This window comes from Natrix helvetica (assembly GCF_964273705.1).
Source record: "Natrix helvetica genome assembly, chromosome: 2".
NCBI classification, from domain to species: domain Eukaryota; kingdom Metazoa; phylum Chordata; class Lepidosauria; order Squamata; family Natricidae; genus Natrix; species Natrix helvetica.
The window spans coordinates 113,814,976-113,838,477 of NC_138552.1; the positions used below are offsets into that span (position 1 = coordinate 113,814,976).

The 23,502-nt window shown below is 45.7% G+C and overlaps 1 protein-coding gene across 7 annotated transcripts in view; it reads left to right on the top strand.

Annotated features, from left to right (window-relative positions):
* Window positions 1–23,502, top strand: part of GSK3B (glycogen synthase kinase 3 beta) — a 129,438-nt gene that overhangs the window by 24,031 nt on the left and 81,905 nt on the right. For all 7 annotated transcript variants that reach the window (XM_081941664.1, XM_081941666.1, XM_081941667.1 and 4 more), the window contains exon 2: window positions 6,239–6,432. In XM_081941664.1, coding sequence (XP_081797790.1) covers window positions 6,239–6,432 — 194 coding nt within the window. The remainder of the gene's footprint in view (window positions 1–6,238; window positions 6,433–23,502) is intronic.

Genomic DNA, 23,502 nt, shown 5'->3' on the forward strand with positions numbered 1-23,502 from the left:
TTTTTAGGTCTCTGTTGCACATGGGGGGGGGCAGGGCCCATGTGGGAGACGTGCACACAGGTGGGGGTGGTGGCCCCCTGCAGCCTGTTTTTGGTCCAAAGAGGCTGAAGGGAGGCCAGTTAGTCCCAAAACGGGGTGCAGGTGAGTCATGCGCGCATTCGTGGGAGGGACAGGAGCATGGGGGGGTCACGCTTGCATTGCATTAGGGGTGTGGGCACGTGTGGTGCGCACTGTCATGCGCACACGGTACTTTTGGCACGCAGTGACAAAAAGGTTAGCCATCACTGCCCTAGTGCTTATTTTGCAGACCAAATAATATATGACTCAGTCTTATTTTAGGGGAGATATGGTATTCATCCCGTCTATATCTTGTCAACTAAAATACGCTCTACAGGTGTCATTTCTTCAGTAATATCTTTTGGACATAGTCTCTTTTTTTTAATTCAGTAATTTTATTTAATGGGATTTTAAATTGTGTTTTTTAAATTGTCTTTCACTTATGAGTCTACCTCCTCCATGCACATGTATATGTCTCTGTTCTTTATGTATGTATGTTTGTCTTTATTTGTTTTTTATCTGTTTTGATTGTACGCCGCCCCGAGTCCTTCGGGAGAGGGTTGCGGCTTATCAAATAAAATTATTATTATTATTATTATTATTATTATTATTATTATTATTATTATTATTATTATTATTATTATTATTATTATTATTATTATTATTATTATTATTATTATTATTATTATAGAAGCAAACATCATTAATGACATTTTTGATACCACGACTACTATTTTCTGATTTCAGACTTCAAAAATCTCCTTTAGTATTTTATTGTATTTTAGTCCCCTCGAGCGTCCAATTTTTGAAATAATGAAATTAATTAACTTTCTTTTGTCTTGTAAAAAGCGAAGACAATCTATTTCTCATGAGAAGCTGCTTATGCTTTGTAATTAATTTCAGTATGTATAAAATGTAAAAAAATTAGCAAACTTAGTGGGGATTGAAGATCCATTGCTAGGTGAAGCAGGTTTTAAGCAAAACATCCCAATTGCAGTCATTAGGCCAGGACACATGCTTCTCCTGCCTTGCCATGCTTGCCTCTGCTTCAACTCTCCCACCTGTCCATTCCCCCCCCCCCTACTTTTTTTGGTTGCCTTGCCTGATGGCCAGCCCTGGCTATTTCTGCCAGTCACCCCCTGACCTTTACTATCTACTTCCATCTCTTCAGCCCATGTACTCTGTCAGTGGTGGGCTTGCTGCCACTGCCACCCATCAGATTCCTGATGTGCCTGCCCTACTTCAGCAATCTCAGCCCACCATACATTCCCCTTTGCGGGCTTAGGCTGCCTGCCTCACACTGTAGACAGCTCGCTGCCTTTTTCCTCTTATAAAGTCTCATTAAGGACCAGCAACTTCCAACATGCTGAAGCCCACCGACTACCGTATTTTTCGGAGTATAAGATGTACCGGAGTATAAGACGCACCAAGATTTTGAAGAGGTAAATTAAAAAAAAAGTTTTTGCCCTCCCTTAGTTTTTGCCCTCCCAGTACTCTGCAGGCCTCCCAAACCTTTTGAAAACTGAGGCATGCAGAGAGTTTGGGAGGCCTGCAGAGTGCTTCTGGAGGCAGGGGAGGGCAAAAACGTGATGTGTGGGGGCTCGATCATCCTAAAGGGTAATGCTTTTATCGATCTCAAATCTGCTTTTCTCTACCCCTCCCTACGGCAGGGCAGGACTAAACATATCTCTCTGCGCTTAATTTTTTCCCCCTCTGACCGGCAACTACTCAGAGCTGCTGGGCCCAAGGAGCGGCAGTCGGCTCGCTTCTTCCCTTCAGTGAGGAGAGAAAGACTGGGGGCTGCTGAACGGCCACTGCTGCGCTCGACTGGGAACGGCCCGTTGGGCGAGGAGAGGTGGGGATCCCTTCCACTTGGATTAATGGTTCCTCGTGGTGGTGCCTGAGCGGCAAAAGGGAAACCCAAAGAATACGACCTGGCAAGGCTGCCTCCTTGAAAAACCGGGCTTGTTCACAGCCCTCTTCGCAACCCCAATTCCTTAGTCTTGGTGGAGAAGCAGGTGCCAGGCTCCCAACTACCATATCTTTGCTGCATGACAGATCCAGTCGATTGGAGGTGGGGGTGGAGGAAGAGTAGAGGAACAGCCTCCTCTCCACAAAGGCTTTTCTAAGGGCCCCAGATTGGGAAGTTAAAAACCTGGAATGGGATACAATCAAGCTCCTGAGATTGCTTCGCTGCCACCCCAAAATGCTGTTACTGCGATCTCTGCCACCTGGAACTGCCTGAGAAAGGGCAGGTGAAGTGGGCTCTGCAGAGATCGCTGTAACAGCATTTTTGGGTGGCAACACAGCGATCCAAAGCCTTTCAGTCAAGTTTGATTGTACTCCATTCCAGGTTTTTAACTTCCTGATCTAGTGTCCAGAGGGCAGCATAAACAAAAGCCTCTGAGTAACTGGGGAAAAAACCTGTGCTTTTCGGGCGGCAGTTTTCGGCAGATTCCAAGCGCGGCTTTCTTTCCCAGTTAACTCAGAGGCTTTTGTAGATGCTGCCCTCCTCCTCCTCCTGCAAATGAGAGGTGCCTCAGAGGCGCTAGATTTCTCTGGACGCTAGATCGGGAAATTAAAAACCTGGAATGGGGTACAATCAAGCTTGATTCAAAGCCTTCTTTGAACTCCTGAGCTGAGCCTCCTGAGCTGCGGGAAGCGGCTGCCAGCGATGCCCTCAGGGCGATGACGTTGCGAGCGGAGAAGGCTCAACAGTCTCAGGAGCCGCCAAGCCCTTGCCACTCTTCTGACACTCATGAGGATCGTGGAGGAAAGCATTTTCAGGCGGCGGATCCCCTCCCCGATTCCAAAAAGGGTGTGTGCGGAAGGAGCTGCCACCTGAAAGCTGTTTCCTCCATGATCCTCATGTTTCAGGTGGTGAATCTGGCCAGGGGAAAAGAGAAGGCACGTCTGTGGTGGGAGGAGGTTCAGCAGGTGTCAGAGGGGCAGCAAGCACTTGGCGGCTCCTGAGGGGGCCTTCAAAAGGCTTTCAATGCAATTCCCTGGGCCACTTCAGGAATCAGGCTCCATGTGGAAGTGAAGATCCCCGCTGCCTGGAACCACCCAAAAATTCAATACGCGGACCAAGTGGGCGGAGCTACATTCAGAATATAAGACGCACCCAGATTTTCACCCTCTCTTTGGGGATAAAAAGGTGCGTCTTATACTCCGAAAAATATGGTAGTTCTCTGAGGAGCACTTCTAGCACTTGCAATGTATCTCATGCTGGAAGTGTTTCTGGGGAGCTGGTCAGTGGGCTTCATTGAGGGATAGAGGCAACCCAGCCCTGACAGAATCTATTTGCAGATCTTCTGCATGCTCTGAGCCTAGCCTTCCCCTACAAAGTCTCGTAAAGGGTCAGTAGCTTCCAACATGCTGAAGCCTGCAGACCGGTTCTTCAGAAGTGGTTCTGGCATGCTCTGGACAGCAGATATTGGATGTGCTCTTGGAGAACTGGCCTGTAGGTTTCAGCAGTGGGTGGAGGCAAGCATAGTACTGACAGACCCTCTGCTTACTCTCATAGCAGTGTGGTGCAAAGCTGAAGCGATCCTAGCCACCCCTAACAGTATGGCACTAAGCTGCAGCCATCCCATCCCAGCAGCAAGGTATTCTCCAGTCTGGAGGTCACCCTCATTGCCCTGTACTCCAAGGCTTCTGCTCTCTTCCATCCAAGCTGACTTTTGCAAATTTCTTGCTCCCTCTGCTTGCCTGATATGGCCCTTTTTGAGGCAGCTGCTTGCCACGCAAGACCTCTCCCGCCAAAAACTGCTATGCACACCTTGAGGGAAGAAGGCCTGGCTTGGTCATCAACTGCCTTTCCTTTCCTGGCCTTTCATATCCTCTTTAACTCCTCCTCCCACTAATTCCCTTCTGCCCTCAATTTTTGCCCTTTTAGCTGCCCTGAACTCTACTGGTTTTGTCTTCCTCCCAAGTTCTTGGAAGGAAAGTAGCCGCTTCATGAAGGGCCAGGCTGGGAGGTTTTTTCAGTAGTGGGAGCAAAGGCATTTGAGGGCAGTAGAGGGCACGACAGTAGAGGCAGCAGAGTGCAGGGTTTCCAAAGGGGCAGAGAAGAGGGAGATAGGTGGGTGTGAGGAGTTGAAACTCCTCTGTGGTTGCAACTTCAGGGCTGCTTGCCAAGTGCCTGATTTTTATCATGTGATTGCAGGGGTGCTCCAAAAAGTATAACTTGGGAGACTGGACACAACTACCATTAGTACCAGCACCATAACTTTGAATTGTTGCTGAATTAAGGGTCGTTAAGTAAGTTCAGATTTCCAAATATGCAAGTGCCTTTTGCAACTGCAATGTGCAATGCATTTTTTTGTCTTTGAATCCAAAGGTTTGCACAGTTTCAATGGTCAACAGCTTTCTGCTATGGAAACAACTACAAACTAAATACTCTACCATAAGAGATGTTCTGATCAGGAATTAACAGGGTGGGGAATTGTCCCCTATTGTCAGGCAGATTGCAGCAGGAAAGCCTCATTTGGTAGAAAAAAAACTACACAAGTAAATCAGCCTTTGAAGATGTTCTGCTTATCATTCATTGTTGCTTTCTATATTTAGAGACTAAATTATGATTTCTAATTATGGTTTGTTGCTGGGAAATACAGTTTGATGTAAGGATCAGATAAAGGTACAGTGACAAGCACAGGTTTTTGTTGTGTGCTGATTTTCCAGGACCAGGAGGCCTTGCTCAGGTGCTCGTGCCTTAGTCATCCTCCGTTGGGTTATTGCAGTATGCTCTACATGGGGCTGACCACTCAGATGTTGCAACTATCCAGCATGCAGCATTGCACACCGTTCTGGGTGTTTCATGATTTTCCCAAGTTACATTGCTGTTGCACAAGCTGCATTGGCTTCCAGTTCCTTCCAGATGCAAAACCCATCTTTTCCATGGGTGTCCTTTTCCTTTTTGGAATAGCCTCTACTCAGACGGCTCCCACCCTTTTAACCTTGTGGGAGGGTTGTGAAAACCTGCCTCTTTACCCAAGAACTGGGCTGGGTTGGAAATGATTTCAGCAAATGTAGAGTTGGTAGGATATTGTGGTGCTGTGGTTGTAAATGTGATGTATTTTGGGAGAATGTTATATTTTTTGTTTTTCTGGACAATTGATATGAGCTGCCTAGAATTATCATGCATAAAATAAGTGGCCACATAAATTTTGCAAATATATAAATGAGCTACGATCTGCGTTACTTATGAACTATACTTTCCCTCTTTTTATGATAAACTAAATTTTACACTGGGAGTGAATAATCTTTGGAACATTTTTATATTATATTTTACACTCAACATTATATATAAATAAATGAATAAAATTTTTGTGTGGGTTGAAGATTACAAAATTTGTGTCATTACATGACATATGGGAGTCACTAGCTTTGTGGAATAGGAATGTGGTTTTTTTTAGACAAAGTACGGTGTAGAATGCAAGAATTGGACCCATCCCTATATGTGCATATCCCACAAGCACATATCCTTTTAATTATTCATCTTCCTTAGTTTTTCTTTCCCTTAGACATCAACTGTGAATTACTATGGGAAATTAACAATCTGGTTCTCTGTTAGTTGACAATCAGTAGCTAATGAGGTTAAAATGCTAGATTTTCTATTTTTAATAGTGGCAAGAAAGAGTGATCAGTTAATGAAGCTCATGTAAAATCTATTGGTCTGGGGTAAAATTTGATTGGGGGACTTTGGAGGGCATACCTTTTGTGTCTAAGGTTAAAATTATCCTTTCATAGTTTAAACATTAAAAATATGATTTTCATAACAATTATTAATAAAGAATATGTTATTGGCCAAATCTGATTGGACACAGAAGGAATTTGTCTCCGGTGCCTAAAGTCTATATACAAACAACAAAATGATAATCATAAAATACCAATAGGAGAAGTAATATGAAAGATGAGAAGGATAATATTAATACAGCCCTACTACATGGGTAAATATGTTCAGCTCCAGATTGTTCAAGCTGCACCACAGAGCCAGTTGTTCAACCTCCTATTGGTTGCAGACTCATCACCATCTCGAATGAGGCCAATAACTATTGTTTCATTGATATGTCCAATATATTATGTCCATTCATATGATCAATGTATTAAATTATGTCTTGGAAATTCTTCTTCTCCAGCATAGATTTAACAGTATCTCATCTTTTTCTTGTTGTTCCAGGAGACAAAGATGGCAGTAAAGTGACTACAGTAGTAGCAACTCCCGGACAAGGTCCAGATAGGCCTCAAGAAGTTAGTTATACAGACACTAAAGTGATCGGGAATGGATCTTTTGGTGTTGTTTATCAAGCCAAACTCTGTGACTCAGGAGAGCTGGTTGCCATTAAAAAAGTTCTGCAAGACAAGAGATTTAAGGTAAAGGGATAAAAAACATTCGTAAGAATAACCGCTGTCCTTCTCTTTCATTCTTTTCTGATTGATTTTTTCCCCAAAGAGCATATTATATGCAATGACATCCCAATATTTCAAATATAGTCTGGTGCGAAACAGAAATGTTGTGCTGAAATATAATGTATTTTTAATGAGCTGATAGATGGACAATAAGGAAAGAAAAAGAAAAATTGACTGATTTAGTGGTTTTATTTTATTCATAAAGATGAGGGTTTTTTCCTCCCCCAAACCTGAATTTGGTTGCTTAGGGAAACTAAATTAATAGGATGATTCTAATTAATTTTACAACAAGCTTTCAATTACTATTTTATAGAGATCACTAGATCACAGTTTATTTTCACTGTGGACTGTTAAATAATAATTGGTTGAGTTATTTAGTGCTTTGAGTTCTAAATCATAGTTTACAAAGTACAGTGGCTGAGTTGTGCAATACTTGAAACTTGTACATATTAAATCATATTATAAATAGCTAATATGTTAGGTCTGTGATGGTGAACCTGTGGCACGCAGAGCCCTCTCTGCGGGCACGCCAGCCGTCACCCCAGCCCAGCTCCACCGCACACGTGACACGACTCCTGCCGGCCAGCTGGTCTTTGGGTCTCTGTGGGGGTGATGGTGTGAGGTGCATGTGGGGGATGCGCGCACACATGCGTGGGGTGCATGGGCATGCGGTCCTTGCATTGCATTTTGGGCCTCATGCAGCGCCCCCCCACCCCCGGTTTTGGGCCTGGAAGGCCTCCTTCACCAAAGCCAAAACAAGTTGCCAGGGTGCTGCGCGAAGGCTCCCCTGCGCCTTGTTTTGGGCCTGGAAAGCCTGCACCAACTTGGAAGCCAAAAAGGGTCATTGGGGCACCGCACAAGGGCTCTCCTGCGCCCTGTCTTGGGCCTGGGACACACCTCCTGCGCCAACCTGGAAGCAAAAAATGGGCAAGTGGGAGATCGCAAGCACATGCACAGGGGCTGGGCACACATGCGGGGGTCGTTTGTGCATTGCATTATTGGTGCGGGCATGCAGGCATGTTGTCGCAGGGACACACACAAGCTTTTGGCACATGACAACAAAAAGGTTAACTATCACTGTATTAGGTGTTTGCAATTTTATATACTGTTTTAATTGGATATGGCTTTTTTAAAACTTAATTTTCTGTTCTTGGTTTATATCCAGCTAGAATGCTATTAGTTTACAAACACCAAAGTTAAGTCACATTTTTATTTGTGTACCTGAATTTTTGTATCTCATTCTACAAATGCTGAGATAGTGAAGTTTCAATAGAATTGCCCAGTAGTTAATTTTTCAAAAAAGAAAACCTGGCATGATTTTTTTTTTTAAATAAAGGTTTGGATATTTGGTTATTTAAGCTTTGGTTGATTTATTAATTTATATTTGGTTATTTTTGAGTAAGAATCTTTAAGTTTAACATTCTAAAAAGAAATTACATAGGTATGTACAGCTGTGTGAAAAAGTCCTGCACGCTTTACGGTTTATGGCTTATGACATTTTTTGGATAGGCCATTGATTTTATGATATTTTATGCTAACCGCTATGCAAATATTGTTATATTTAAATAAACACTGGTGGTTTTTAAGTGAAACGCATAAGCTTTTTACAATTTGGTGCTGTTTGGATGGAGATTGTGAATTTTCTTGCATGCTTTTAGAGAGCTCCTGGGGGCTGGGGAGGGCAGAAATGAGCAAAAACCCCGTTTTTTGCTCAGTTTTACCCCCTCAGCTCCCAGGAGCACTCTATAAGCTTCCTAAAGGCTATTCATGCCCTTTTTTGTACGAAAAATGGGCCATCTTTTGCTCACTTTTGCCCTCCCTCCAGGAGCACTCTGCAAGCCCTCTAAAGGCTATTTGTGCCTTTTTGGGGGGGGGGGAATGGGCCCGCTTTTGCAAAAAACTGGTCATTTTTGGGAGGTTTGCAGAGTGCAAAAGCTTTCTTTTTATTTGCCTCTTCAAAACATTGGTGTGTCTTATACTCCGGTTGTGTAACTAATGCATACCCAGTGGCATACATATTGCAATTACTAACGCCGATGCTAGTGTTTTGTTAACATTTTTATTGTTTGTGGCCCTGAAAAGGACCGTTTAGGTAACCAAATATGGTTACTAATATGAAATTGGCCAGCCCTTATTGCTTATCACCAGGTGGCATCTCTTCGGCATAGACTGTATAAGCCTTTGCATGTGATCTTTGGTGACAATGTGGCACCAGGCTGCAATAATGGATTCAATCAGCTCCTGCTTGATCTTGGGATGCTTCTTGCTTATTTCGTAACTAATCTTGGCCCACAAGTTCTCAATTGGGTTCAAATCAGGGCTCTGAGCTGGCCAATCCAGGAGTCAAACACCATGCTTCTTCATCTACTGCTGGATGGACTTGGCTCGATGACAAGGAGCATTGTCATCTTGGAAGTAAAAGTCCTTCCCTACAAGTTGCTGAGCTGAAGGAAGCATGGTCTTTTCCAGGACTTCAACATACTGCTTGGAATTCATGATTCTCTACACGATTTGTATCCAACCAATACCAGAAGCAGCGATACAGCCTCAGATCATCACGTGTAATGGATGCTTCACAGATAGATTCAGGCAGTACGGCTTAAATTCTTCAGCTGGGAATCTTCTGACATACTTATTGCACTCATTCCCAGTCAAGTAGAAATTGCTCTTGTCACTGAAGATGACCTTGGCCCACTGTTCGTTAGTCCACTTGGCATACTTCTTGGCCATGCACGTTGATGAGAGTGGTGAGCATCTGTGAGCAAAGGTTTACTTCAAGCCCTGCAGCCTTTGAGCCCTCTGGCAAGCAGTCTGCAACGCACTGTGCTTGTGCACACTTTTACATCACATGTTTCACCGCAAGTTCTTGTAATCTGAGGTGAGGTGAGCTTCCTGTCAGCCATCGAAATGCATTGCAGAGCCCAATCTTGCAGTTTTGTTGACTTTCTTGGTCTTCCAGAGCGGAGCTTGTCATCAACTGAACCAGTTATTTGGTATTTTTCAACCATTCTGCTCACTGGGGTGCGTTGGCATTTCACTCTCTTGGCTATTTCTGTACAGGAGTAACCCTCTTCATGAAGCACAATGATGTGATGCCGCTGCTCAGTACTGGTGAAAGCAAAGGCCTTCATCCTTGCCCGCAGCCAGAGCTAAGTTAAATTTCTCGATGCTTTTGATGCCTATTTATAGTCAGAGAGTATGACAACATTGATTGGCTCATAGATTTAGCCTCTGTGCATTTTGATTGGTCAGCCAAAGCTCACTGCTGATTGGCTACTTTCGATCCTAGCGTTCTCGAAAATTCAAGTTGTGTTTGTTTTAGCACATAAACTCACTCAAAACCTTAAAAAGACTTTGGTTATATTAATAAAATTTATGCATCTCAATCCGACTATAGAAATTTTCATCAAAGTACTAATTTTGCGTGGTTTCTATGAATGAAAAGTTGATTAAACATGTAAATACAGCTTAAAACTGAAAGCATGCAGGACTTTTTCACACAGCTGTACATAACCGGATAAGTCATTTTGGCCAGTGAATTCAGCCTGATGCTATATGGCGAGTTCCAAATGAAAGCATTCCCAGAATTGTCTCTGTTCCTTGTTAAAACACAATCAGTGAAAAGGAGCTTGTCTCCTCTGTAGTTAATTAAAATCATTGTTGGACTGCCCTTATTGTTACAATATTTTCCTTAACATTCTGCCAGTATTTTACTTCCTTTAATTAAAATTTATTGATCCGAAATGGTACGGAACAAGTTTTGAGCGTCTTCTGATGACATTGTTTTAGATACATGAAGGATATTTACTCCTCTGTTCTCAAAGCTGTTATTCCCAAACGTTACTCAAAAGTATTGTTGCCAAGCCAGGTCTCCCCACAAAAACCTTTTCATTTCTTTTTCCTGAGTGAAGAAATTTGTATTTGTCTTGGTTGAATCTTGATCTATTATTTTTGTTTGTAGAACCATAATGTTTTAAGGAATCTTAAACCTTATCTTCTTCAATTTCCATTCATTGCAGGATCTATTAATCATCTTTGACAGATGACCATTCAGGTTCTGTTTGAAGAGCTATATAGCAAAGTAGAACTCACCATTTTAAGTGGCACCTGTTCTACATGCTGACAGCTTATATAATCAGGAAGTTCCTATTTAACTTGAATCTATTCCTCTGCATTTTCAGTCTGTTGGTTCTGTCTTTCCTTTTGAGGCAACAGTAAATGCTCACTTTCTCTCCTATGTGACAACCTCTGAACATATTGAAGATTGCTATCAGATCTCCCCTTGGTTGTATCTTCTATGGGCTGTACATGGTAGATTCTTTGGCTCGTCTTCATCAGGTTTGTTTACAGACCTCTCAGTTTCCTGGTAGCCTTCTGAACCTGCTCCAGTTTGCTACTCTTATTTTTTTGATCATGGTGCCCAGAATTGGACTCTAATAGGAGTTTGAATAAGGCAGAGTGGATCACTTTAGATTCTGCATTTCTGTTAATGCTTCCCAAGTTGACATTTGCCCTATGTGTAGTTCCATAGTGCTGTTGCCTTTTGTTCAACATATAATTGACAAGGACATCCAGATTCTTTTCACATATATTACTGCTACTAGGTCTCACACATCCTTATACCTATGCCTTTCGTTTTTCTTACCCAAATTTGGAACTTTATATTTTAGACATTCATTTCAGCTCATTGCTCAAGGCTCTCTCCATCTTTTAAAATTTCCCTCTCTCTAATCATCCATCCCAGTGTTGCTTCATAAACTTGCTGGGTGACTTTCAACCCCCTTATCCAAGTCATTGTGCTTTGTTTATATTATAGTAAGCTAACTACCCAACTTTTTGTGTCACAAGAAAATTTGATAAAACATTTCTTTTACTTCATTCAAATAACGAAAAAGAGTTCAAGATTATACATCGTAGACAAAACTTTGATCTTCCCTAAAGGAACCATTGTCTGCTTGATTGTTTGAGCTAACTATTGAGCTCACTTAATTGTCATGGCATGCTATTATAATTAACAAGTCAGATGATGTGATGAATTCCTACAATTCCTACAATTTATTAAGGATAAAAAAATGAAACAAAGTTGATACGATGAATTTGTTTTTGACAAATCCTTACTGTCTTACGATAATTGTGCACTGTTGTTAAGTTGCTTCGATTTTTTTTAATTTTCTGATCATCTATGGAATATTCCAGATATAAGTATCGCATTCAGTGATGTGCTTTGTGAATCTTGCCCCCTTTCTGTCATCTGGTACTTCGCCTATTCTATTCCTATTCCACCAAAATGTATACCCTTTTTGTTTATCATCTTACTAAAGTTAGAACTGTTCTATTAGTAAAATAGCAGAATCTTGGTAGTTAAAACAAAAATATAAATTGTATTATACCCGGGGTGTCAAACTCAAGTCCCGGAGGCCAGATCCAACCACAGGGGTACTTAGATCCGGCCCACAGGGCCGCCCTGGAAACAGTGAAGGACTGGCCTGTGGTGCCTCTGCCAGTGAAAACGGAACTCGGGATGGCCACCCACAGCCCTCCCCCCCATGGGCTCTGTTTTCACTGGCAGAGGGCTAACAAAACAGACCAAAAACAAAAGGAGAAATGTTTCCCCTATTGGATTTGAGTATCCAAGAAAGGACAGGAAAGGAGAAAGGGAAAGAGGAAATACAAAGAAAAAGATGGGAAGAGAGCGAGGGAAAAAAAGAGGAAAGAGGGGAAGGAAGAAGAAGAAAAAGGAGAGAAGGAAGGAGGGAGGAAGATTATAACAAGAGGCAGAGAGGGTCTGAGGGAAGTCCTGCCTTAGCACCTGGCCACCACAGGTGCCCCCGACATGAGTGATGTTGAACTGGCCATGCCCCCCCCCCCCGGTCAAAAACAACCCTGATGCGGCACTCAATGAAATCGAGTTTGATACCCCAGTATTATACTCTCAGCATTTTCCAGATTAAAGCCTGTTGCTATGATTGTCCTAATTTTCAAATGGGGAGATACAGCATACACAGATCTGGAATACTGTCTAGAATCCCCGGGGATTCTAGACAGTCCAAGTCATACACGGTTCATTAATTCAGTTATCAAAATAGTCAGTCTAACACACAAAGTATAGCTAAACAGTAGCAAACCACAATACCTCAAAATACACCAACCAGCTTCTAACAAAACAGAGAGCTAACAGCCATTCTGGCTCCCTCTTATAGCTGGTTGAGGTAACAAACCAATTACATGTCTTAAGCATTTAAAGCAACAGTAAAGTAATCATAGCTTATATACATTGCCAAGCCAAGCCCAGGGTTACATCCCTAACACTATCCATATAGTTGTTTTATTTAGATGTTGCATAACATCTGCTGGTATTGGCATTATTATCATATAGTAATGTTGGTAACAGGCTCTGGTTATTATTCTGAGTCCTATGGCTGGCCCGTTCTTCCCTGGCCATTGCTAGCTGCTGCTTCAGTGGTAATTGTTAGATTGGAATGCTTTACCTTCCAACTATTATGTCAGACAACCTGGGAGAGTTGCCCAGGTTCAGCTACAGTCTTTTTGGCATGATTTTGCTAGTAGTCTGGGGAGGGAGATAGATGAGATTTTGGGTAAGTGTGATGAGCAGATGCTGGTGACCCACTTCAGTAGGCCTTCCGCCAGATTGCTGAATGCTAGAGGTAAGGGACAGCTTATGAATATTGGTGCTGGGGAGGCACTAGATATGAGTATGGAGTGTGTTGCCCAGTTCTAGATGGGCATTGAGATGGGCAGAAAAAAACTGGGAAGGGAAGAGGGCAAGTAATTCCATCATTGTTGTGACCAAGGAGGGCAATATGGTGGGAGGCTGAGGATAGATCACTCAAAGGGGCAGCAGGACCAGTGTTTTCAGACCTCAATCTTCATCCTGGAAGCCAGGTCATTGGATCCTTGGGGGCCCCGGACTCCAGCAGCTGCTTCTGATTACCAGACCGGTATGTAAAGACCTTCTTCATCCATGACTTAAATATGGATGATGCAGCTGACCTGGCATGTATAACTGAGACCTGGGTGAGCATACAGCAGGGGTGCCCCCTTAGAGATATGCCCATCTGGATTTGGAATCTGGCTTCAGCTGTCACTCTAGTAAAGGAAGATTGCTAGTTGTTATCCATGAAGCCTTGATGTCTTCATATGTTCCGGTCTGCATATAGTTGGATACGAGTCTCTGATTGAAGATAATTTTAGGAAGCAATTGGGTTTGTTATTGCTATATTGGCCTCTCTGCCTTGCAAGAACATTCTTGCCTGAGTTGCTAGATTCTGTTGCTAGCTTGGTGGTGGAATCCCCAGGGGTTTCTTGGGCCTTGGGGTTTTAATATCCCCCTAGGTGACATTAAATCATAGGCAACCCAGGAGTTCACATGCACCATGGTGACTAAGGATCTGACTCAAATAATGGAAAGTTCAATTTATTGGGGATCGCACACTAGTTGTGGCATTTATCTTGGAGCTGTTGCAACATGAACTGCATATGGAAAATATCATAATTTGTCATCATAGACATCTCTGATTCTTTAGAATCCATATTATCCCCCCCCCCCCCCCCGGGAGGTGGGAGCTATTGGATTGGTGTATCTAATAGACTTACAGTGTTCCAGAAAGAGGTTTTCTCCCCACAAGGGTAATTTAGCTGAGGTTGTGGTGATGGCTTGAAATTGACAATTGACAAGGGCCTTAGGCTGTAACTGGAAATGATAGTAAGAACATTGTTGTCATTTGTAGGTGCAGACAAAATTTGAAAGTGATTTTCTTGTACTCTGCTTGGAGAGTCCAAGCAAGGAGTTAAATTCTGCCCTTTTGCCCAATGGTCTGGATTGAAATTCTGACCACGCCTTCTGGTCTCCTGGTACATTCAGTTTTTCAATTCAGTTCATTGCCCATTAGGATGCTTTTTATAGTCTCTCTAGAGACTTTCTTCTTTTTATTACCTATATCCTTTTAAAAAATTAAGTTTCTTTCTCTACCTTTGTTTTCCCTTGCCTAGATATTTACTTGCTAGCCAGCATTTGATTCCTTTCAGGCTTCATTGACTTCTTTGCATTACGACAGAGAGGTTTGGCTCTCCAGGCATCCCGGGATTAGCCGGGCACTGGGAGACGTGAGCCGGCTGGCTCTCTACTACCGGGGTTGGTCCGTCAGGCGACCCGCACGGCGAGACGCCAAAGACTTCATTGGAGGCTAACTTTACCATTGGAGCAGCAGCTGGTTCTTTCCTTTGCAGCGAAGACAACGTGTTTCTCTGGGTGCAGCCATTTTGTGCCGCCCCCTTCTGGCGGCCATTTTCGAGCGCCAAAGTTTCCCTCCATTTACGCAAATTGCCCCATCTTCTCAGTGGCGGCTTGAGAGCGGCAGGACAGCGATCGGAACACTCTCCAGGTGGCGAAATTAAAGGCTATTTTGGAGGTTTCTCTGGCTGCGGCCACCCTCTCTAGCCTTTCGATCCCTGGCGCATTTCATCACAATCCTTTCCCATGGCAGTGTTTTTGTGTGTCCTTTTGGCGCACGTGTGCCCTGCTTCCGACAGATTGCCAGCAATCACTCCATTTACCAGACCTCTGCTCGGTGAACGCAGGAGCTGACTTACCACCATGGCAGATGAAATCTCTGTGGATCTCCTTCCAGCAGGCCAGTCTTCTAATCTGATGGGCCCTCTCTTAGGAAGGCGGGCGGGGCTGCTAGGGAAGCCATTGGGGGGACCAGTGCCGGCAAGCCTTACTCCATGAAGCCCACCAAGGTGCAGGTGAAGGATGCAACCAGACTCCAGAAGGCCCTGGAGAAGGAATTCGCAAAGGCCCAAAGGCAGATAGTGGCACAAGTCCATCAGCCAGGAAGTCCTATTGGTCAGGACCCAGTTGGGCCCCATCCTCCTCCTCCTTCTATCTCTGAAAGTGGTTTTTTCCAGAGATGTTTTCTTCTCGGGGCAGGGGTTCAGATCCCCTTCCCCCTCCTTGGGGGGAAGGTGCAAACCTATTTGAGTGTGACCTGGTTTCGTCTTGCCAAGTCTTCCTGTCACCAGACCATGTCGAAAGTCTCCGAGAACGTGTCCAATGAGTTCGCCTCTCCCCCAGCGCTTGTATTATCACCTTGTCGCAGTTGCTGGGGAAGATGATCTCGTGTCTCTCAATCATTCCTTGGGTGAGACTTCACACGAGAGATCTACAATGGTTTCTCCTGCCAATGCAGAGGGCGAAGACCAGCAATTCACCAGTCAAGGTACGTCTACTTGCCAAAGTTCCGGTGGTAGCTGTCCCCAGCCCTTCTGAAAGGGACTTGCTTCAAAGAGCCACCCAGACTGACCGTCACAACCGACACCAGCCTCTTCGGCTGGGGAGCTCACCTGAACACCTAGTGGTTCAAGGACAGTGGTCAGCTCACAACCTCTCGCACAACATCAATTGGTTGGTGCTGAGGGCGGTCAGGCTAGCGCTTCGGAGGTTCCAGCACAACATTCAGAATCACCATGTCCTTGTCCTCACCGACAATGTGGCAATGAAGGTGCACATAAATCGCCAAGGGATACCAGGTCCTGGTCCCTCATGACCGAGGCAGTGGCGATTAGCCGGTGGGCGGAATGTCACCTATAATCCATTCGGGCGGAGCACATCTCCGGGGTGAACAATGTACAGGTGGATTGGCTGAGCAGCACCATCCTAGACAACTTGGTGTGGCGCCTTCATCTGCGCCTCTTCCACCAATTGTCTCAAAGATTCGGTCATCTCCTGATCAACCTGTTTGCCACTCCGGAGAACACTCAGCTCCCCCAATTTTTCACCAGGTTCCAATGTCCTCAGGCGGAAGGGGCAACTCTCTCCAATGCCCCTGGCCCCCGGGACTACTTTACACCTTTCCTCCACTGGTGCTCATTCCCAGACTGATCAGGAAGATTCTGGAGGACCAGGCAGAGGTCCTTGTGGTGGCTCCATATTGGTCCCGGCGGACATGGTTTGCCGATCTGACTTGCCTTTCCATCGCACATCCCTGGAGGATACCTCAGGAGTCGATATCTCTCAGCCAGGGAGCGGTTACGCATCCGGAGCCCCAGTGGCTCAACCTAACTGTATGGCACTTGAGAGGGACCTCCTGAGGAGAGCCAAGTATTCTACCAAAGTCATCAACACCATGCAAGCCTTCAGATGACTCTCCACCACACGAATCTATGACGCCACCTGGGCCACCTTTGCTAGTTGGTGCACGAAACGCCATCTTCAACCAACAGCCGCTTCCCTTCCTCAAACTCTGGAGTTTCTACAGGAGGGCCTTGATAGAGGACTAGCCGCCAACACCCTACAACACCAAGTAGCTGCCTTGTCCACCATGCTCTCACATGGCAACAATCAACTGCTCAGCAGGCAACCAGAGGTATGTAGTTTCCTGCGTGAAGCCTCAAACCTGAGTCCCCCGGTCGTCCATCGTTACCCTTCCCGGGACCTTTCCACTGTGCTCAGGGCGCTTACCTTTCCCCCCTTTGAGCCACTACGTCATTTGTCCTTACAACACCTGACTCTTAAAACAGCCTTCCTTGTTGCAATTACCTCAGCCCACAGAGTCTCGGAAATTGCGGCCCTGTCGGTCTGAGATGATTTGTGTACCATTCACTCAGACAAGAGTTTTTCTCCATCTCGATCCTTCATTCTTACCGAAGGTTAATTCATATTTTCACCGTGCCCAGGAAGTTGTCCTTCCAGACTTTTGTCCATGCCCGACTCACCCAAGGAAGCATCATTGGCATTCCCTCGATGTTCAGAGGGCAGTTAAGAGATACATCAAACGCACAGCCCCCTTTCGTCGGTCGGAGGCCTTGTTTGTCGCCTTTAAACCGACCTCCTTGGATCGCAAGGTCGCCTCATCTACCATTGGGAGTGGGATCAAGGCTTGCATCTCTTTTGCCTACGAACAGCAGGGCAGACCCATTCCTTCTCAAGTGACTGCACACTCCACACATAGTGGGCCATTCAAGTGTCGGTGGAGGAGATCTGCAAAGCGGCGACTTGGGTGTCCCCATCATTATTTGTCAGACACTACAAATTGGACAAGTTTACATCCGCAGAAGCAGCCTTTGGCAGGAGAGTGTTGCAGGCCGTTGTTTCTGAGAGACATTAGGGTTGGGTTGTTGTTCTTTTTGTTCCTGCCCTTGGACATATTTTGCTTGAGTATGTTCCTTGCTTGGACTCTCCAAGCAGCGCACAAGAAAAAGACCATTGGCTTACCTAAAGGGTCTTTTTCTGTGCGCTGCAGAAGAATCATTCCAGTGTAATCTATTTGTGTAGAAACCCTGATTGAAGTCCTATAATTCATAGGAAGAATATTAGGACATGTTCCCACAACTGGCTGAGAGGATGGGTGGGAGTAGCAACATTCTTGTACATAGCAAGGTTATGTGCAGGCATTAGTACAAGTAGCCCTAGACTTACAATAGTTCACAGTGACCATTCAAAGTTACAACAGAACTAAAAAAATGATTTATGACCATTTTTTACACTTATGATCTTTACAGCATCCTTATGTCATGTGATCAAAATTCAGATGCTTGGCAACTGACTCACATTTATGATGGTTGCAGTGCCCAGGGTAATGCAAACACTTTTCGCAACCTTCTGACAAGCAAAGTCAATGGGGACGCCAGAGTCACTTAACAAACGTGTTGCTAATTTAATAACTGCAGTGATTCACTTAAAAAACTGTGGCAAGACAGTTTGTTAAATGGGGCAAAATTCACGTAACAAATGTCTCGTTTAGGAACAGAAATTTTGGGCTCAATTATGGTTGTAAGTCGAGGGCTACCGGTATGGAGTGGGAAGGAAGATCTAGAAGTATATACAGTTGTAAAGCATCTTGTCAGCTCTGGCTGCCATTCGGGGAGGACAACTGGGCCAGCTGCCAAGACGCGTGCTTAGCAGATGGAGATTTCCCTCCTCCACAAGCAGTCCAGCTGAGAACTCCACAAAGCTCTTCATGATTGACTGCTGCGAGGTTTTCACTGAGAACATTCCAGAACTGATAACTGCCTGCGAACAATCCATGATTGATTGCCGGGTGGTTTTCACTCTGAGTCATGAGGTGATGGATGTGCACGCACGCGGGGGTGGGGTTTAGCCTAATTACCAAGTAACTATAAAATGTGGTGAGGAGCACCGGGTGTCAGCTCTGACAATTTATTCAATGCCTAAGTGCTTTGTTGGTCAGTTCGTGCCGGAAGAAGAAGATAAACTCAATTTTCAAACCGTCTCCATGTTTGGCTCTTTTCATTAACCCTTCAGAACCTGACAGTTTTTTCAAAGGTCCCACCAGAGCTTACACCATAGCTCACACTATGGCTGAAGGTGCTTGGGTTGGAGGCTGTGGACTTGGAGGAGTCTGCTGTGGCAACTGATACATCTGCTGGAGGCTGTGTCACGACCAGCAGGAGAGGCACCATTGGATGGAAGGTCTAAGGATCACTTGGTGGCATGGAAACCTACAGCAGAACCTCTAGAGGCCAATGTGGGGCAGGCCCATGCAGGAATGACAGGTGATTGGTGTCTGGGTTCACCAGCGGCTCACGACCACAGAGGCTTTCCACTCCATTCTCCCCCGCTCACCCCTTCTGGAACCCATTTCACCCAATGGCGTGAAAGGCGCAGCTCAGATGATGATTGGAGTTACTCCACCGCAGTGGGCAGCCAAGCCCTATAGATGCTACAGGAAATGTTTGGGGCAGTGGGCTTCTAAGATAGTGGACGTGGCAGTGGTTGGAGAGATATTGCAGCAGGGTCCGTGGAACATGGATCCCAACAGACAGGGAGAGTCATTGGACAGTCCAGGACAACCAGTCCAGAATGGTATGGTGCCCAAGGGGCCGCAAGAGTAGGAGATTAGCAGCCCAGACTAGGGGTACTCCAAGCTGCCCGGGACACCTGCGGGGGATGAGCGATGCGAGAGCGATGCACCCCACCCTCTCCTTACCCAGAGGCAGTCTCCAGCTGTTTATGGGCCCGGAGTGATGGGATACTGGGGCCCACCGGCAGTACAGGCTACTTTTGACGGTAGCCTGGGAAGAGTGGCCCTTTTCTTAGGCCAGGTGTTACATTACATGGATCATTATGGCCATATGTATACATCGCAGTGGTACATGGTGATGGACAGAGAGGCTGCCGACTGGGTGGCTGATTTGTATGGGAATTATGCTGTGGAACTCGGGGACATTGATCTGTTCCTGATGGCACTGCAGGAAAGGTTCGAAAATACCACCAGGATCCAGCGGGCGGAAGCGGAATTGCTGGCTGTAAGACAATGAGGGAAGCCAGTAGCTGAATATATCAGAGAGTTCTGGCGTCTGGCCGGCAAAGTGAGGATGTGGCCATAGAAGTTGGTGGTGCATTACTTAAATCCCTGTCTTGACTGAACACTACGCCGAGCCAGCGTCTACAGAGGGTTGTCACCTAGACTGACTGCATGGTTCCAGGCTGCCACAGAATTAGCTATAGAGTTCTGCAAGGCTAAGCCAGATGCAGCCTATCGTCAGCCCCAAGGACGTTTACAAAGATCCTGTCTGCGGTCGCTGCCCACTTAAGAACACTTTGTACACTTTGTACACAAGGACAAAGACTGCCACAGATGCAGCCTATCGGAGTTGCCTCGAAAACCCGCAACCCACAGCAGTCTCCATGGTGAAACCTCCTTCCCCGATGGCAGCTGGACTGACAACACCCGGCCACCCATAACATGTTTTTGATGTAGGAGGGCGGGGAAGAGAGCGGCAGTGTGCCATGAGACTGGTCCTTGGTGAGCACACCAAGAAAAAAAAGGGACAGCCAAGAAGAGCGTGAGAGGCAGCCAGGAGAAGTCACATGGTATGAGTCAACCAGGTCCTACAACAGTTGACTCCAGCCCATCGGGTGATATGATCAATATTGGTGGAAATGACGGGGAGGAGGGTTTCGACCCGATAACTGAGCCCATCAAACTTAGCCCAGGTAGTGTGGAAGGGGCCAGGCAACGACAATATACAGCCCTGATTGATTCAGGGTGCACTCGTTGGTTAATGAACATCACAGTTACTGATAGTCTAGGGGTGGGCCTCAGGAAGCTGGCTAGGCTGATCTGTTTCAAAAAGATGGGCGGGTCGTTATTGGAGGGGGGCAACCAGCCACCCATGTAACTAATCAGGTGGTATTGCAGATAGGGCCCCATCGGGAGGTCTTCCATTTTGTAGTTGTTCCAAACATTATAGAGGAGATTGTACTAGGCCTGGCATGGTTGGACAAATGGGGACCCATGATATGGAGAGGTGGTGGTAATAGGCATCTCAAGCTAGGCCTCAATCCTGACTCCTCATGAGGCGCAAACCACGGCCCAGGGTCCGGTGAGATTCTGAGTTACCGTGCCATCGGCACATAACAGCTGGGGAGGAGCGATTCCTTCAGGTATATGCAGACTTAAGATGTATGCAACAGGAATGTGATACTTTGTCCCCTCACTGCCCCACGGATTGTGCTGTGGAATACTCCCTGGGGCTAAACTGCCAAAGCCCCAAATGTATTCTATTACCCTGCAAGAGCTAGCAGAAATGAGGGCATAATAGAAAAGAATTTAAAAGGGGGCTTTATTCAGCCAGCTATATCAAGGGTAGCTGCCCCCGTTCTTTTGCGGGTGAAAAATGATGGCGCCTTACACCTCTGTGTCGACTTCCGGGGCATTAATGCCATTTGGGTGGAACATCTGTACCCTCTCCCTTTAATGAAGGACATGCTGGCTAGGATAGCGGAGAGATGCATATTCACGAAATTAGATCTCAGGGAGGCATACTATAGGGTACACATTTGGACTGGTGATGAATGGAAGACAGCCTTCAATTGTCTTCTAGGCAGTTACCAGTTCCGGGTTATGCCCTTTGGACTGCAAGGAGCCCCAGCAGTGTTCATGCAGCTAATTAATGAGGTGATGCATGAGCATCTGTATCAAGGGGTACTCGTCTATTTAGATAATATCCTTATATATACCAAGACCATGGAGGAACATGTAACTCTTGTATGTCAAGTGCTTAAAAAGCTGCTGGACGCACATTTATACATCAAATTGTCTAAGTGTGAATTCCACAGGACGCAACCGGATTACCTTGGGTTTCGTATTTCACCTAAAGGGGTAGAGATGGACCCCGCAAAGGTAAAGGCAGTGTTGGACTGGCAGGTTCCTACAACCCACAAGCAGTTGCAGAGTTCTTTAGGGTTTGCCAATTTTTATCACCAGTTCATCCTGTCCTTTGCCCAAGTGGCCCTTCCGCTAACCGACCTCTTACGTACAAAACATCTCATGACAAACCTTCGACCGGGAAGCCCGGTTGTGTGGACAACAATGTGTCAGCAAGCGTTTGAACGTCTGAAGTCCTTATTTGCACAAGAGCCAGTACTGAAGCATCCAGATCCCACTAAACCATTTGTGGTTCAGGCAGACGCCAGTGATGTGGTGGTGGTTGTAGTCCTTTTACAAAGGAACAATGAAAGAGTCCTATAGCTGTGTGCCTATACCGCGAGGAAGTTAACAGGGACCGAACGCAACTGGCCCATTTGGGAGAAGGAGGCGTTCGCTGTCCGGTGGACCCTGTTGACGTGGCGGCATTTACTAGAAGGGGAAGAATACCCTTTGAAGTCTGGATGGACCATAAGAATTTGGAGGCCCTCCAGACCCTGCGAACATTGTCGCCAAAACAAGTTAGATGGGCCCTATATTTTCAGATATCAACTACCAATTAAAATGGCAAGAACTTCTTAGCCGATGCCCTCTCCCACAAATCACAATATCACAATAAAAGGGAAGATCTAGTGCAGGCTATCATTCTGACCTCACAGTCTAGGGTGTTAGCCACTCAACAGGCCCCACTGGCACCAAACCTGTATCCCCAGGTGGAGGACCTCCCCGGAGCAATCCAAGCAGCACTCCCAATGGACCAGTGCTTTCAGGAAAATCATAGCGAGAGAGCTTTGCCTGGAAGGGGTTGAAGTTACATGTACCAAGTATGGTGTAGGTGGCCGTGCTGCGGTGCTACCACGACGTTCGCTCAGCTGGACATTTTGGGTTTCTCAAGACTTTGTATTTAGTAAATCGCCAGTTCTGGTGGCCTCACATGAATAGGGACATAGAGGAATATGTAAAGTGTTGTGTTGTTTGCACTACCATGAAGGCTCGGCCTGGTTGGCCACCTGGTCTTTTACAGCAGGTGGCAGATCCGATTTGGCCATGGGAACAGATAGCCATGGACTTCATCATGGATTTACTGGACAGCCAAGGGAACAAGGTCATTTGGATGATAATAGTCCTGTTCTCCAAGCAAGCTCATTTTGTAGCATGTACCGGCCTTCCATCTGCTAGGAAGATGGCCAAACTGTTTATTGCCCATGTCTATAGACTCCAGGGCATCCCCCAAAGGATAATTTCAGACAGGGGAGTGCAATTCACTGCCCGGTTCTGGGGCAGATTTGTGGTGATGGCGGGGTCTTCACAGGGACTTAATACGGCCTTCCATCCCGCGATTGGTGCCGTGGAGAGGGCAAACGCGATTGTGGAGCACTACTTAAGGTGTTACATTCAGTACCAACAGACCAATTGGGATGAACTCCTCCCCTTTGCAGAAGTTGCATATAACAATGCAGTGCACAAAGGTACGGGGCTTACCCCATTTCATGTGGCTACAGGGGGGGAGTTCGGAGTGTCCTCAAGTGCGCCCAGATGACACAACCTCGCAAGAATGCATAGCCCGGATGCAAAAAGTTTGGATAGTGGTTAGGGATGCGTTATGTCACTCTTTTGCCACGTATAAAAAGAATGCCGACAAAAGGCGGAAAGCGCAAGGACCTTTCCTTGTGGGCTAGAGGGTATACCTCTCCACTAAATATCTCAGGCTGCCGTTGCCATGTAAGAAACTTGGGCCCAAATTCATTGGGCCCAATCGTGCGAGTTATTAACCCTGTCACAGTGCAACTAAGGCTTCCCCCTCTACTGGATAGTGGTGAGGGATGCGTTATGTCACTCTTTT